Source organism: Pogoniulus pusillus, chromosome 9, assembly GCF_015220805.1.
Source record: "Pogoniulus pusillus isolate bPogPus1 chromosome 9, bPogPus1.pri, whole genome shotgun sequence".
In the NCBI taxonomy this organism is placed as follows: domain Eukaryota; kingdom Metazoa; phylum Chordata; class Aves; order Piciformes; family Lybiidae; genus Pogoniulus; species Pogoniulus pusillus.
This window is the reverse complement of record NC_087272.1, coordinates 8,182,208-8,194,868: the sequence shown is the minus strand read 5'-3', so window position 1 is coordinate 8,194,868 and position 12,661 is coordinate 8,182,208. Positions and strand designations below refer to the sequence as shown.

Below are 12,661 nucleotides of genomic sequence, written 5' to 3'. Positions count from 1 at the left end.
AAGATGAGCCCGCAAAGGATCCAGTTCTATCTCCCTGATCCTTTAAGCAGACACTTCTTCGCTAGCGGTGTGGTCTTCAAGACTGCTTAGATGGTTGCAGTGAAGCATCCCTACCTGCGTCTCGGCTGCACATCTCTTTTTGGAGGGCTTTGTTGATTTGTTTTCTGTCAAGTGGGCTGGGGCTGCCACAGTCCTTGTATGAAGGAGTGTGTCACTGTAAACCTTTCTTTCTCTCCCCAGGCCTATCCCTGTACCAATGATAAGGAATGTGAGGTTGGACGGTACTGTCACAGTCCTCATCAAGCCACCTCTGCGTGCATGATGTGCCGGAGGAAGAAGAAGCGCTGCCACAGAGACGGCATGTGCTGCCCTGGGAACCGCTGCAACAATGGTACCTTGCTCATTCCCCCATTCTCCTCCCGAGCATCAGCAGTTTCATAGCATCTGCTTTTCTGAGCATTCCCAGCAGCAGTAGATTTTTCCAAGTGACTGTGCTTCTTTTGCTAAACCAAGAAAAATTGATTTTCTACTTCATTCCACTCCATTTTCTTTTATAGAATTTCTGTGTTTAGGGCCTGTGTGCTAACAGACTTTTTCCTAATTTGGGGCAGGGAAACCCAAAATGATGCTAGTGGCTGAAAGCACTGCACTACATTTGGTGTGGCTTGAGTCACTGGAAGACTGCAGAGAACTGTATTTTAAATGAAGCAAAACAAATTTAAATCCTTGATCTACTGTCCCTGAGAGGGATTATTACCATACTGCTTGCATTCCCATACTCTCCTGTGAAGACTGGAGATAGATGTCTGTGAAGCATTCTCCAGGTGCTCAGACCATAAAGTCAGAATGACAGTGAGTGAAACAGAGCTGCAGGGAGACCAGGTATTGGGGTAGACATATGACTTGGAGCTGAGTGTCACTGAGACCAAGCCCCAGCCCATTCCTGTTCCTGGCCTGTGTTTGTCTCTTGGTTGTGTTTCCTCTCCTTTGAATCTTTGACCAGCTCTTCTTTCCTCACAGGTATTTGCATACCAGTCACTGAAAGCATCCTTACACCTCACATCCCTGCTCTGGAAGGGCCACGCAACAAGAAGAATGGTCACTATGCTAGCAAGGATTTGGGATGGCAAAACCTAGGGAGGACACGCTCCAAGCTGTCACACATAAAAGGTAAGATCGCATTTGCACTATAGTGCTTTCTGCCTCAGGTATCAAACCACATTAGTGCTGTAACCAGAAACAGGCAATAATTTCAGAGGATGAACCTCTACTCTGAGAATTTCATCTTCTTAAGTCACGTGGTAGGTAGCATCAGTTACTTCTTTGAACCTTCCTAGTCCATATCTTTGTGTTTACACCTTTCAAGTAGCTACAGATGCAAATATCATCTCCAGTTTTCCTGAGCTTCATTTACTTGGCTCAGCCTACACTGACTCTAATGTCACATTTTCCCAGGAGGTAAACTAGTTCAATTGCTCTTTTCAGGACACGAAGGCGACCCCTGCCTACGGTCATCAGACTGTATTGAGGGACACTGCTGTGCTCGCCATTTCTGGACCAAAATTTGCAAGCCTGTGTTGCATCAGGGGGAGGTGTGCACCAAACAGCGCAAGAAAGGCTCCCATGGACTGGAGATTTTCCAACGATGTGACTGTGCCAAGGGGCTCTCTTGCAAAGTATGGAAAGATGCGACCTCCTCTTCTAAATCAAGACTTCATGTGTGCCAGAAGATCTGAGTGAAGGTGGAGAAGGCAGCATTGAGCGACTGTGGCTTTGTATATTTAATGCATTATGGCGCAGTGGTAAACAAGAGCTGCAAATGACTACAGTAACAGTTAGGGGACGAGAAGTCATACCAAATGCATTTCTTTGTGAGCTGGTGATAAACACAAGGTGCAGCTGGAGTTCTCCTACTCTGCATCTCTCCTGTAAATAACTTCTACACTGTGTGGGAAATGCTAGTCTGCAAACAAGTACAGTGGGCACAAATGTCGCTTACCTTGCTGTGTAGTCCTGTGACGTTTCAGGGGTGCAGCACTAGGGCTGTTAGTGGGTTTCCAGCCTGGTAATGACTGCTAAGGAAGGTGTATACGTTGTCCATAGGAAGCAGTGCAGTCCAAGAAGGTTCATCTGTCAGCAGGTTATTTGCCACGTTGCAGCTGTGCAAAATGGAAATGAAGTTACTGTGAATGTCCACGTGACCTTGTCATTCAGCAAAGCAAGCACTCCTGCAGGACAAGAGTGCTCTGTTTTTGCAGGCCCTCACGAAAGAGGTGAAAACTTGCCCTCTTGCAGCAGTTTCTCTAAGAGGAGATATTTAAACAGGGGGTTGGTAAATTGAAATGCTTTATGTAGTTCAGTGTCATAGTATGGCACTTAATAGCTTGTGTTTGCCTCAGTTTACTGATAGTATACATTGGGTTGGACAGATGAAGCAAATATGTGCATGCTGAATCCAGAATTATATACAGACAGTTGCTCATTAGTCCAAAATATGCTTTCCTCAGCTAAGCATAACTGCATTACAGACATTTCCAAAAGGAACAGCAAAGTGTTGAAGTGCCTATCACAAAGAGCCATAAAGTTGTCTTACTGCTTCTGCTATAACAGATGATGTAGACAGTCGTTGAGGTGTTTAGAGCATACTGCTACAAACTCAATTCTGTACATTTTATTAGTACCAACAGGCTACTGATGGCACTCTGGAGAAGTATAACAGATGTATTTCTCAGAGGCAGCAGAGAAAAAGGAGTTGGCTCTTGTGAGCACTCATTCTCCTGCAGAAAAGGGTGCAAGAAGGTAGCATAACTGCAATGACTCGTTAAACCTCATGTGATGTCACAGCATACCAGCCTCCAGCGCGTATTCATCCTGAACTTTATGTCCTCAGTTTGGACTGTTCTGCCAGCTATGATGGAAGTACATGGACTGTGGAAACAGCTGACATGTCTACATTGTTTGCATACTGGTTACAGAAGGACACTCTACACCTTCATTTGTCTCCTAGGTCTTTTCAAACTTGTTTCATTTTACTCATTTGCAAATACTCCTTTGTATAGACTTCCGTAAAGAGACTGGAAATCTGATTCTAGAATTATCTACTGCTACATTGTAATTACCCATCTATAATTTTCATGTTTTGTAACACAATGGACTCTTATGTTTAATCAGTTCTGAGCAACACAGGTAGACAAGTATGTAGTTTAACTCTGAAGGCCATGTCACCCAAACCAGATGCTTTTTTGACCAAAGGTTGTTTTAATGCTATAGCTTAGATACACCACTCGATGTGCAGACTACAAACTAGACCACAGACCTCAGCTAGGTCTAAATGACAGTCTAAATAAGAAGAGTATTTCACATGCCTCTTTCCCTACTGGGAATAGTTTTTTTACTGACCTTGAGGGACTGCTCACAGGCAGAGTCTTCTAATAGTCTTCACTCAGAGTTTTATCTTGCAGTCCTATAATTGCAACTCAGTCTTTCAGAGTTCTTCCAGCATAACTGAAACAGGAATAAGGCTCAGAAATAGCATCATTTCAAGATATTACAAAAAGTACAGAAACCAGTTTTGCAGGTGTTATTTACCCTGACACAGTGCACACTCAGCAGAGGAGATCTATTTTCTCATTATGGATACATATAAAAGAAAATGATACCCAGTGTGAGCAAGGGGGGTTGCAGGAATGGGCTCTCAGCAATTCTGTTGTCAGCCTAGCCCCCTTTTTCCTCTTGCAGAACATAGGAATTTGGGATAATTTATTTACAGGAAATGTTTAATGAGATGTATTTTCTTATAGAGATATTTCTTACAAAAAGCTTTGTAGCAGAATATATTTGCAGCCTGTTGACTTAAATGTAGAAAAATGTATAATAAGATTAAATATATTAAATATCCTTTCCTATTCCCTTCCAGTATTTCACCTATCTTCCTTACCTGCTGCTTAAGAAGAGTAGTTCTTTCTGGAAGCAATCTATTGAAAAAGCAACCATGTGTTTTAGCTGTACAGGAAAAAAAGACTTTGTACTGTACCTGTGTCTCAAAGTACTATACAGGCTGAGTTTTGGTACAACATGTAAAGGTCATCTTAAAATCCCCATGTTTCATTTCTGCAAAGCTAGTTTAAATAGAAACTACCTATATACTTCTCTTGGGACAGTTTACACCTAGAAATTAAAGAAGTTTTGAAAACAATGCAGCTGGATGCTTAGTGTTCCATCAACCAGGTTAAATAGAAAAAGGTGGCCAGACACACACTCCCTGGATAGCTCAGGGGGAGTCAAGCTGGCATTGAGATTACACAGCATTTTGCTATAAGTTACAGCACAGAAACACACCTCTGCAAGGTCTCTAACCAGCAGCTACCAACATGAGCTGTAATAACATGAAGCAGTCCATATGGCATAGCTGAAAATATTGCTACTAAAGGCTGCCAAGTTCTGATCCCAGGAAAGCCCCCGCAGAGCTCAATAAATATTACAAAAGAATGGCTGTGGTTATTGAGCAATGGTCTCAATATCCTTGTTACTTGTTTCTGGTAGCCCTTTGCTCGCACAGATGTACAGTTGCAGGATGGAAGAGTCTCCAAGTCACACTAGAGTTTGTACAAAAAGGAAAAGGTTTTGCTACTGTTATTTGCAATACTTGGCCTTCAAAAAATAATAACACGACATAATAAAGCATAATAACATTGTGAGCATCTTCAGAGGCCAAGGACCTCAGCAGAGCTTGAGACTGCCCAAGCCTTCAGAGATTTAATCTAGGAACAAAAACAATAGGCCCAGGCGGGGTCCATCGCACACCACGAACACTGAGCAGCACAGCTGAACTGAATAGCATGTGAGCAGTTTTGCAACATTGAAATTTGATTGTTTAGAAGCCATTCAGTTAATATTCTGGGGGAAACACACAGCAGTTTGAGAATAAAAGAACATCTAAATTTGGGAGGAATTGCTCTCACTCACTGTGTCACTCATCAAGGGAATTAAGAGTGACTGTCTGAGTAACATTTCGGAGATCTGCTGTCCCGACACGAGTACTGAAGAGATTATTGCTGAACAATTCAAACGCTCTTCCTATTAGCCTAGAACAGCCTCAGCATTGCAACATCTCTTTGGAAATACTTATTAACTTTTAGGAAATGGATTTCTACTCTGTAACAGCATATATTGAATCTACACTATAAATGTGGGTGTGTATCTATTACTGTACCATTTGCCATGTTGTTTGTTACCTACAGTATTCATAATTTTAAACACGTTTTAATGACAGCAATTAAAATAGATTTATGCATTTACTTGTATAACAACATGTCCAGCATACATCTGGACCTGACCCCTGAAACACCATTCATTGGAATTCAGGCCATCATCTGCATGCTCTGGCTTTCCTGCTCATCATGTCATTGACAGTAAAAACCAAAGCACAAAAACCTCACAACCCTCCCCACCAAAGATCATGAACTGTCTTGGGCAAAGGCTGAGGAAAAAAACACCAACCCACCAGCACTCTCTGCTATTACTACCGAGCCCTGCATCATCACCTCCCACCAGGAAAGGTGGATGCTATCAATGAAAATGATCATTTTTTCATCCCTTCTGGTGTGCCTTCTTTCTAGAAAAGCCATTAAAAAACCCAGATAGCCTAAAGCCTGAAGCCATCAGAACTTCATATTAGCAGATATTCTACACCAAGACTTTAAGAAGTCATGAGATCTATCCTGCAACTTTCAGAACTCAAACTGCTAAGAGCATTATGTATATAAGACCACATTTGCAAAAAAAATAAAGAAATCTAGCTTCTTGAATTATCATTTGAGTGTTGTGAAACTAACAGCCACAGTGTGCTTGGGGGGGGGGGGGGGTGTGTGTGGAATCCAAATAACTCCCGCCCACAAAATAAGCTCACCTGTAGTCCACGACAAGGGGAGTGTAGTTACTTTTCTACACTAGGCATGGGTTTACTCCACACAAAGCCATTGTTAATCTTGTTTTTAAGTCACACTGATGTACAGGTATGCTTTCTTACCTAGCTGACTAGCTTGGGGTATGGCATCTTTCTCATGCTGCAGTAGGAGAGATGCTGCACAGGAGCAAAGGCTGGGCAGCTCTTTCACTTAAATGTAATGGTTCACTGAGGTGAACAGAAACTTTCTGCTCAAGAGCTTCATTAGCTAATACAGTTTTTAACATTCTCCCCACTACTGAAGCATGCTTAACAGTGCAGCACAGACCCAGCACCCATTCTTACCTTACGTTTTACCTTCAGCTTCAAATAACTGTTGACTGTTGACACCATGTGATGAGTGTCTGCTGCAGCCCTCACTTGGCTTGCTGCTCCACCAGGTTTTTACAGACCTGTTTAACTTGGGAGGTAAGGAGAAAGCACAGAAAATGGTGAGTGGGGGAGGCTGGACTGGAGAAAGCCAATGAGAAGCTGGAAAAGTGGGGGAAAAAAACCCCAACCCTCACCATTTAATTATATGCTGTTGCAGAAATCATGAATGTTCATCATATCACACCTGTTTACCAAAACCAGAGGAAGGGCAAACATGCTCTGTATGTTCCTTAGCCATGTCCCCACACCACTGATCCAAAGCAGGGAGGCTTGGTTGAGTGACTCTGGTCTCTGAAAAGCTGAAGAGTTGAGCCTATGTCCCCTGCTATATACCTTGCAGCCTGCCCATGCCTAAGGAGAAGGAAGGAAGAGACAAAAGCAAGAGACAGCTGTTGCACTGCAGAGCTCCAGCTGGTCCCAGAGCTATTATTTTGACCACCACTGATGGGACTGACCCTGATGGATCTACAGCATTGGATGGAACTAATTGCAAACTTGTTTATTCTGGCAGCTCCCTGTTATTTTTGGAATTGCTTATTGTTATAGCATGAGTGTCAATTACTTATTTACAAATGTCTGGTAGCAATAAACTCTTTGTTTTTTACAGTACCGGCTTGCAGCTTGATTTAGAAGTGGCTTGCTGCATGCCAACTTCCTGAAGCACAGGAAATAATCTTTTAAGAAGCACAGACTCCTTTCTTTTAGGGGGAAAAAAAAAAACATATTTAAAGGAGAGTAGGAAAAATACTTAATTAACACAGAAAGATTTTCTGACAGAAATCTTTCTTAGCCTGAGCCCTTGGCAAAAAGTCATACTGTAATTCACAGAACCACAGAATGTTAGAAGACACCTTGAAAGATCATCTAGTCCAAGCCTCCCCCTCTCCTGCCACAGCAGGATCACCTACACCAGGTGACGCAGGAATGCATCCAGGCAGGGTCTGAATATCTTCACTGTGCTATGTTTTGAATTCCTCATCTGCTTGTATCAAGGTTAGCCAAAGAGTAGGTGACTAATCAGAAATGTAAACCTGTGTGGCTGCTATGGCTCTCTGTTTCTTACTTCTGAAAGCCTGTGATTTGTCAATATTCTGACTTATTTAAAACATCACCTCTTAGCCAAACAGTCAATAGTTCAGTACAACTGTAAGCGTAGGGCTCACAGATATTCTTCACTCAGTGATGGTATTTTTTAAATGGAGCCAGCAAGGTATACAGACACACATGAGGTAATGAAAGACATTTTGGAATGCATTACATCATTAATGAATCCAGTAACCCCTTAAAGCTTTAGAAAAATCTACCTTAAATCTATTTGGGCAATGTCTTTGTCTCACTGTCTGAGCAGTTGTGGATATGGTCTAGCCTTGAGCTCTGTGGTAAAGGGTTGGACTCGATGATCTGTGAGGTCTCTTCCAACCCTGATGATACTATGATACTATGATATGATATATTGTAACAATGCTTCTAATAATGGACGATAAAAGAAAATCCTGGTGCATATCGTCTCGAAGAATAGCTAACTGCTGTTAACAAGAGGGTGATAGTGACTGCTTTTTCCAATGCAGTACACTGTTGACTGGCAATAACATGCTCAAGTTTGGAGAATTCTGTTATTAAATCCTTTTCATTACGTGAAAGCTAGGGTTCTTTTTCATGAAGCTTTCTTCTCCTGTGGAGATCAACATATATGGGAGGAGTAGTCTGCAAGTCACAAATTATTTCTACTAGAAATTCATCAGGATGACTGTAGATAACTGCCTCCCCTTTGCTATCACTGTATGCAATGAGACCTCAAAGATGTGTCAGAACCTATGAATTCATCAGATTAATTTTCATTGCTTTGCACCACTGTTTTCTTGAATCCTGACATAGTCAGATGTGGAAATGCCAAATTGTAATTCTCATAGAATCTCCAGCCTGACAACAAATAGAATCCTACAATGCTGCCCACTGCACCAACTGTTGTCATGAGATTTGCAGCTCAGAACCAAACATTTAAAATGATCAGGAAAATTGAAGCAGAATCAAAAATTCTTTTTTTTTTCCCAAGTACCAACTTCTAATTGAATTCTGAAATTCAGTTATTAAAAGCTCGTGTAGCAATGTACAGTTATATAATCCAAATTGCACACCTTATTTATTGTGTGACACTCAGAAGAAACCTCTTCCAAAAGCAGAAGAAATCAGATGAAGATGCTTTCCCTCTAAAGTCCAATGCCGAAGACATGACATAACACAATCATTTAGCACTCATGGACAATCTCCATGATTTGAACTAAAAGTACATTAAGTACTTTAGTACAACTCAGCTGAATGAGTGACACCAGGCACATGTTGCACTGCTGCACACCTCCCAGCATTTATAGCAGTAGTGTTCAGTTCTGGGCCCCTCAATTCAAGAGAGATGTTGAGGTGATGGAGCATGTCCAGAGAAGGGCAACAAAGCTGGTGAGGGGCCTGGAACACAAACCCTATGAGGAGAGGCTGAGGAAGCTGGGGGTGTTTAGCCTGGAGAAGAGGAGGCCCAGGGTTGACATCACTGCTGTCTACAACTACCTGAAGGGAGGTTGTAGCCAGGTGGGGGTTGGTCTCTTCTCCCAAGCAACAAGCAACAGAACAAGGGGACACAGTCTCAAGTTGTGCTGGGGGAAGTCTAGGCTGGATGTTAGAAGGAAGTTGTTGCCAGAGACAGTGATTGGCATTGGAATGGGCTGCCCAGGGAGGTGGTGGAGTCACCGTCCCTGGAGGTGCTCAAGCAAAACCTGGCTGAGGCACTTAGTGCCATGGTCTAGTTGAGTGGCTAGGGCTGGGTGCTAGGTTGGACTGGATAATCTTGGAGGTCTCTTCCAACCTGGCTGATTCTATGATTTCACCCTGAGGGCACTTCAGGTATTACTTAGTGAAAACAACTGGTGACAAACAAGCAGTTCCCATTATGGTGCTATAAATCCAGCCACATAATTTATGTATTGACACTTTATCACCATTGGTGACACAACCTCTCTGAAAAAGTAGACAGGGAAACATTGGTATGAAATTACTAAAATGGATCTTACTTTCAATAAAGGTCAACTTCTCTGGTGTTGTCTTCCCCATCTGAACAAAGAGCTTCATTTGTCCATGATCAAGCGTGCATTCACTGAGCTGCTCAGCTGTGTTACCAGAGGAATATTATCTGTCCTAGAAACAACACAGGAAATTAGTTTTCAATCCAAGAATTCAAATCTATTATTAATTCACATTTCTGCCTTTTAAAAAACCTAGAATGTGTAGACTGTTTCAGAAACTAACTACCCAACTCTACCCAGCTGCAGAATTTAAAAGAAAGTAATTGTATGAAATGCAGGAGAAAGGAGAACTGAACAGTTGCTTCTAATATCTAGTGAGCACTAACAAACTGAGTAGAAAAACTGGCAAGGAGATAGGAGCAGAACTTCCCAACAGCTTGAAATAAATTTCTATTTCTTTCAGTGTAATCTAAGTATTTCCTAAGACACATCTCTGAAATAAAAACACTTTGAGTATGTAGAGGCTGATTTACCAATGGTCCAACAAGCAGCAAGTCCCTTAGAAGTCGGTGAAGCTCTTCAGGAATGTTAATGAATATCTTTGTGTTACCACATGGCACAGGTCTCTTTTCCTGAAAAGGGAAGGCAAAAGTAGAAAACAGTCAATGCAGGACCAAAAAGACTTCCAGAGATCAGCAGCAACATCACAGGAATGGAAAACAGTTGCAGGAAAATCTCATGGAGGAGAATAAGGAGAATTGGTTCAGGGATGAAGGCTTTACTGGCTATTTCAGAAAGAAAATTACTGTGATGATGACGATGAAGTGCTACAAAGGGAGGTTTAGAGAGGGTAACCTGGTGCAAGAATTTAAATTTCATTGTGTCAGAAACAGTAGGTCAGCATAATCCTCCTGTGCACAGTAAGATACTAGGTTTTACCCGCTTAGCCCTTCTAAAGAAAGTCACAAGCACTTTGTTAAATCAGGTCTTGCACAAAACAGTGTTTCCTTGAATCACTTCAATTTGAAGTCACCAAGAGAAGAGGAGTCTTATTCCACGTTTAAATGCATCTGGCTTAGGCCCACTTGGCTTTAGCTTGTTGAAGAGCACTCCAAATTTCTTCCTTCTCCCCTCCCCCATCTCTGGGGGTTTGAATGGGGAGAAGACAGCAGTGCAAAAAACTGCTTTCCCCCCAACCACGGGCTTGAAGTGGAACAGCAAAAGGTGCCTTTCTCCACATATGTACTGAGCCGTGTGGGAGCTGTCGCTGGGAGTCGGGCTGGTGGTTGGCTGGGCTCGTCAAGCCCACTATAAAATGGCAAATGGACACTTTGTCTGGAAAAGCATAAACAGAGCAAGAGAAAAGGCACGGTGTTCCTGCCCTGACAGAACTCCCAACAGGACAGAGCTCCTGTCATGACAGAGATCCCATTTTGCACATTTTGCTTTTGGACAGTTCCCCCCCCAACTTTTGCACTGTTTGTGCAAACTTGCAAGCCTGGCAAGTCCTTGGGTCCACTTGAGAGAGATGCCGGTGACGCCCAGACCCAGCTACTCTCAGACCATACCACAGCCTTGATTTCCTGGTTGCTATTCTGAGCTGGGGAAGACCCCAGCAGTTTGGCTCTGCTCTGCCGCTGCTGAGGCAGCGTTGCTTCCCTGAATCTCCCTCTTATGGAAGCTGTGTCTAGAGATATTTCTGACTTTGGTGTTTTTTCCACCTGCCTTGGACTTCTGCTGTCTGGATGCAGACTACTGGATATTGCCTGCAGTTTCAGGAGGCTACTTCTACAGAGGAATTCAGCAAGGGATCATTGCATATCTCCTAACTCACCTTCATGAGTAAAAAGCTGTTTGCCTTAATTCCCTGCTCAGCCTGATTGACAGTGGAGTAAAGCTGTGTTTGTAGCTTAGCCTTTTCCATCTTCTGACTTCCTAAATCTCTAAATTTGCCCATAGCATCTTGTGATGATTTTACCTGATCGAATTGAGCCTGCAAATAAACCTAAAGTAGTTCTATATATAATCTGTTTGGTGCAAGGGTCAGAAAATACTAGAAACAGTAGTTGTGAGTATTCCTGGGAATTTGAGGTTTAATGTGATTTTAAAGCTGTTATCTTTAATGCTTAAAATACATAGGTAGTTCATAAGGGATTTAATCAAAGAGCAAACCTGTCACAGGATTTCTCTTGGCTAATTTTAGCTGTCTGCAGGTTAGGTGTCATGATAAGATTAGTCATACAGACAAGAGATGCTGTCCTCTGCTTGTCCATGTTTCTCCACACTTAGATGGGTAAACACAGAGGAGATTAATTGATCCCTTGGTGCACAGCATGAAGGGGTTTAAAGCAGTATACGGACAGCAGGAAGAGTGGGTCAAATATTGCCTAAGTTCAGTATTTGAAGATCTGTCATAATTTCAGCTTCCCATAGCTAACCTTAGCATGGTGCAGGTTTTGTACCCCTCTAATCAATACTTCACAAGTTGCCTCTTGCTGCATCTGCTTTCTTTTCTCTGTTCTTCGTACCTCTAAGACTACAGAGCTGCCTTGGCCCTCAAGGGACACCTTTCAGACCCTGATGAGCACTACTTCTCCTTTTGATTTTAGCACCCTGCTTAAGATCCTTCCCCTCTCCCGACGTTGACTGCTCAAACTTTCAGGTGAAAATTTCACCCCTTGTTTCTGGAGGAGACTCCCTGTAAACACCCAGGACACACGAGCATTTCTGACAACAGCTGAATCACCAGCCTATCTCTACTGATTTGTTCTACTCATTCCCCTCATCCTAGCCTGCAGCCATCTCTCTGTACTTGAAATCTTAACTACGGTGCTGGGACTGACTTGTTCCTCTGTATTGGTACAGCCGTTAGTACAGGAGCATCCTAGTACACAGCTAAAGTTCTATTATCTTTACTATTTTTACTACCATATATAATTTGAAACAAAAATATCAGATGGGATTATGAAAACACAGCACCACCCTGCTTCACACTACAACAGTTTTCAAGCTGTGGTCCATGAAACTCCTATGTTCTGAGAGCTGAAGCTGGAAAACATGCCAGTTGTTAGTAAGTTGGACTAAAATTAGGTGTCTGCAAACCAAAAAAAAGAAAAATACTGTACTAAGCCATGAGTGAAAAAATTCAGCAGAGATGATCCTGTTGCAGGTTTTAGGAAGTCATTCCATCTTTTCAGCAAGAACGTGAATCAAGCTGCAGGTAGCTGGCATGATACACACCCTGCAAATGCAAGTAAGCTAGTGGCTTCTTCCAGGAAGCTACAACTGCTTCTTCTGCAGCTGCATGTTTCCA

The 12,661-nt window shown here is 42.5% G+C and overlaps 1 protein-coding gene and 1 long non-coding RNA gene across 7 annotated transcripts in view; one reads left to right on the top strand and one right to left on the bottom strand.

Annotated features, from left to right (window-relative positions):
* The window catches only part of DKK2 (dickkopf WNT signaling pathway inhibitor 2), a 123,194-nt gene extending 121,189 nt beyond the window's left edge, over positions 1–2,005 (top strand). For both annotated transcript variants that reach the window (XM_064148454.1, XM_064148453.1), the window contains 3 exons: positions 241–391; positions 1,021–1,170; positions 1,486–2,005. In XM_064148454.1, coding sequence (XP_064004524.1) covers positions 241–391; positions 1,021–1,170; positions 1,486–1,736 — 552 coding nt within the window. In that variant the 3' untranslated portion in view covers positions 1,737–2,005. The remainder of the gene's footprint in view (positions 1–240; positions 392–1,020; positions 1,171–1,485) is intronic.
* LOC135178021 (uncharacterized) overlaps positions 1–12,661 on the bottom strand; it is a 146,434-nt gene that overhangs the window by 13,834 nt on the left and 119,939 nt on the right. For 2 of the 5 annotated variants that reach the window (XR_010303319.1, XR_010303316.1), the window contains 7 exons: positions 9,882–9,980; positions 9,397–9,520; positions 6,251–6,365; positions 5,909–6,082; positions 3,400–4,595; positions 2,000–2,159; positions 926–1,732 (listed from right to left, as the gene is read on the bottom strand). This is a non-coding gene — a long non-coding RNA (uncharacterized LOC135178021). Of the gene's footprint in view, positions 1–925; positions 1,733–1,999; positions 2,160–2,279; positions 2,929–3,399; positions 4,596–5,908; positions 6,083–6,250; positions 6,366–9,396; positions 9,521–9,881; positions 9,981–12,661 lie in introns of those variants that run through there. The other 3 variants (XR_010303318.1, XR_010303317.1, XR_010303320.1) reach the window with 3 other exon arrangements.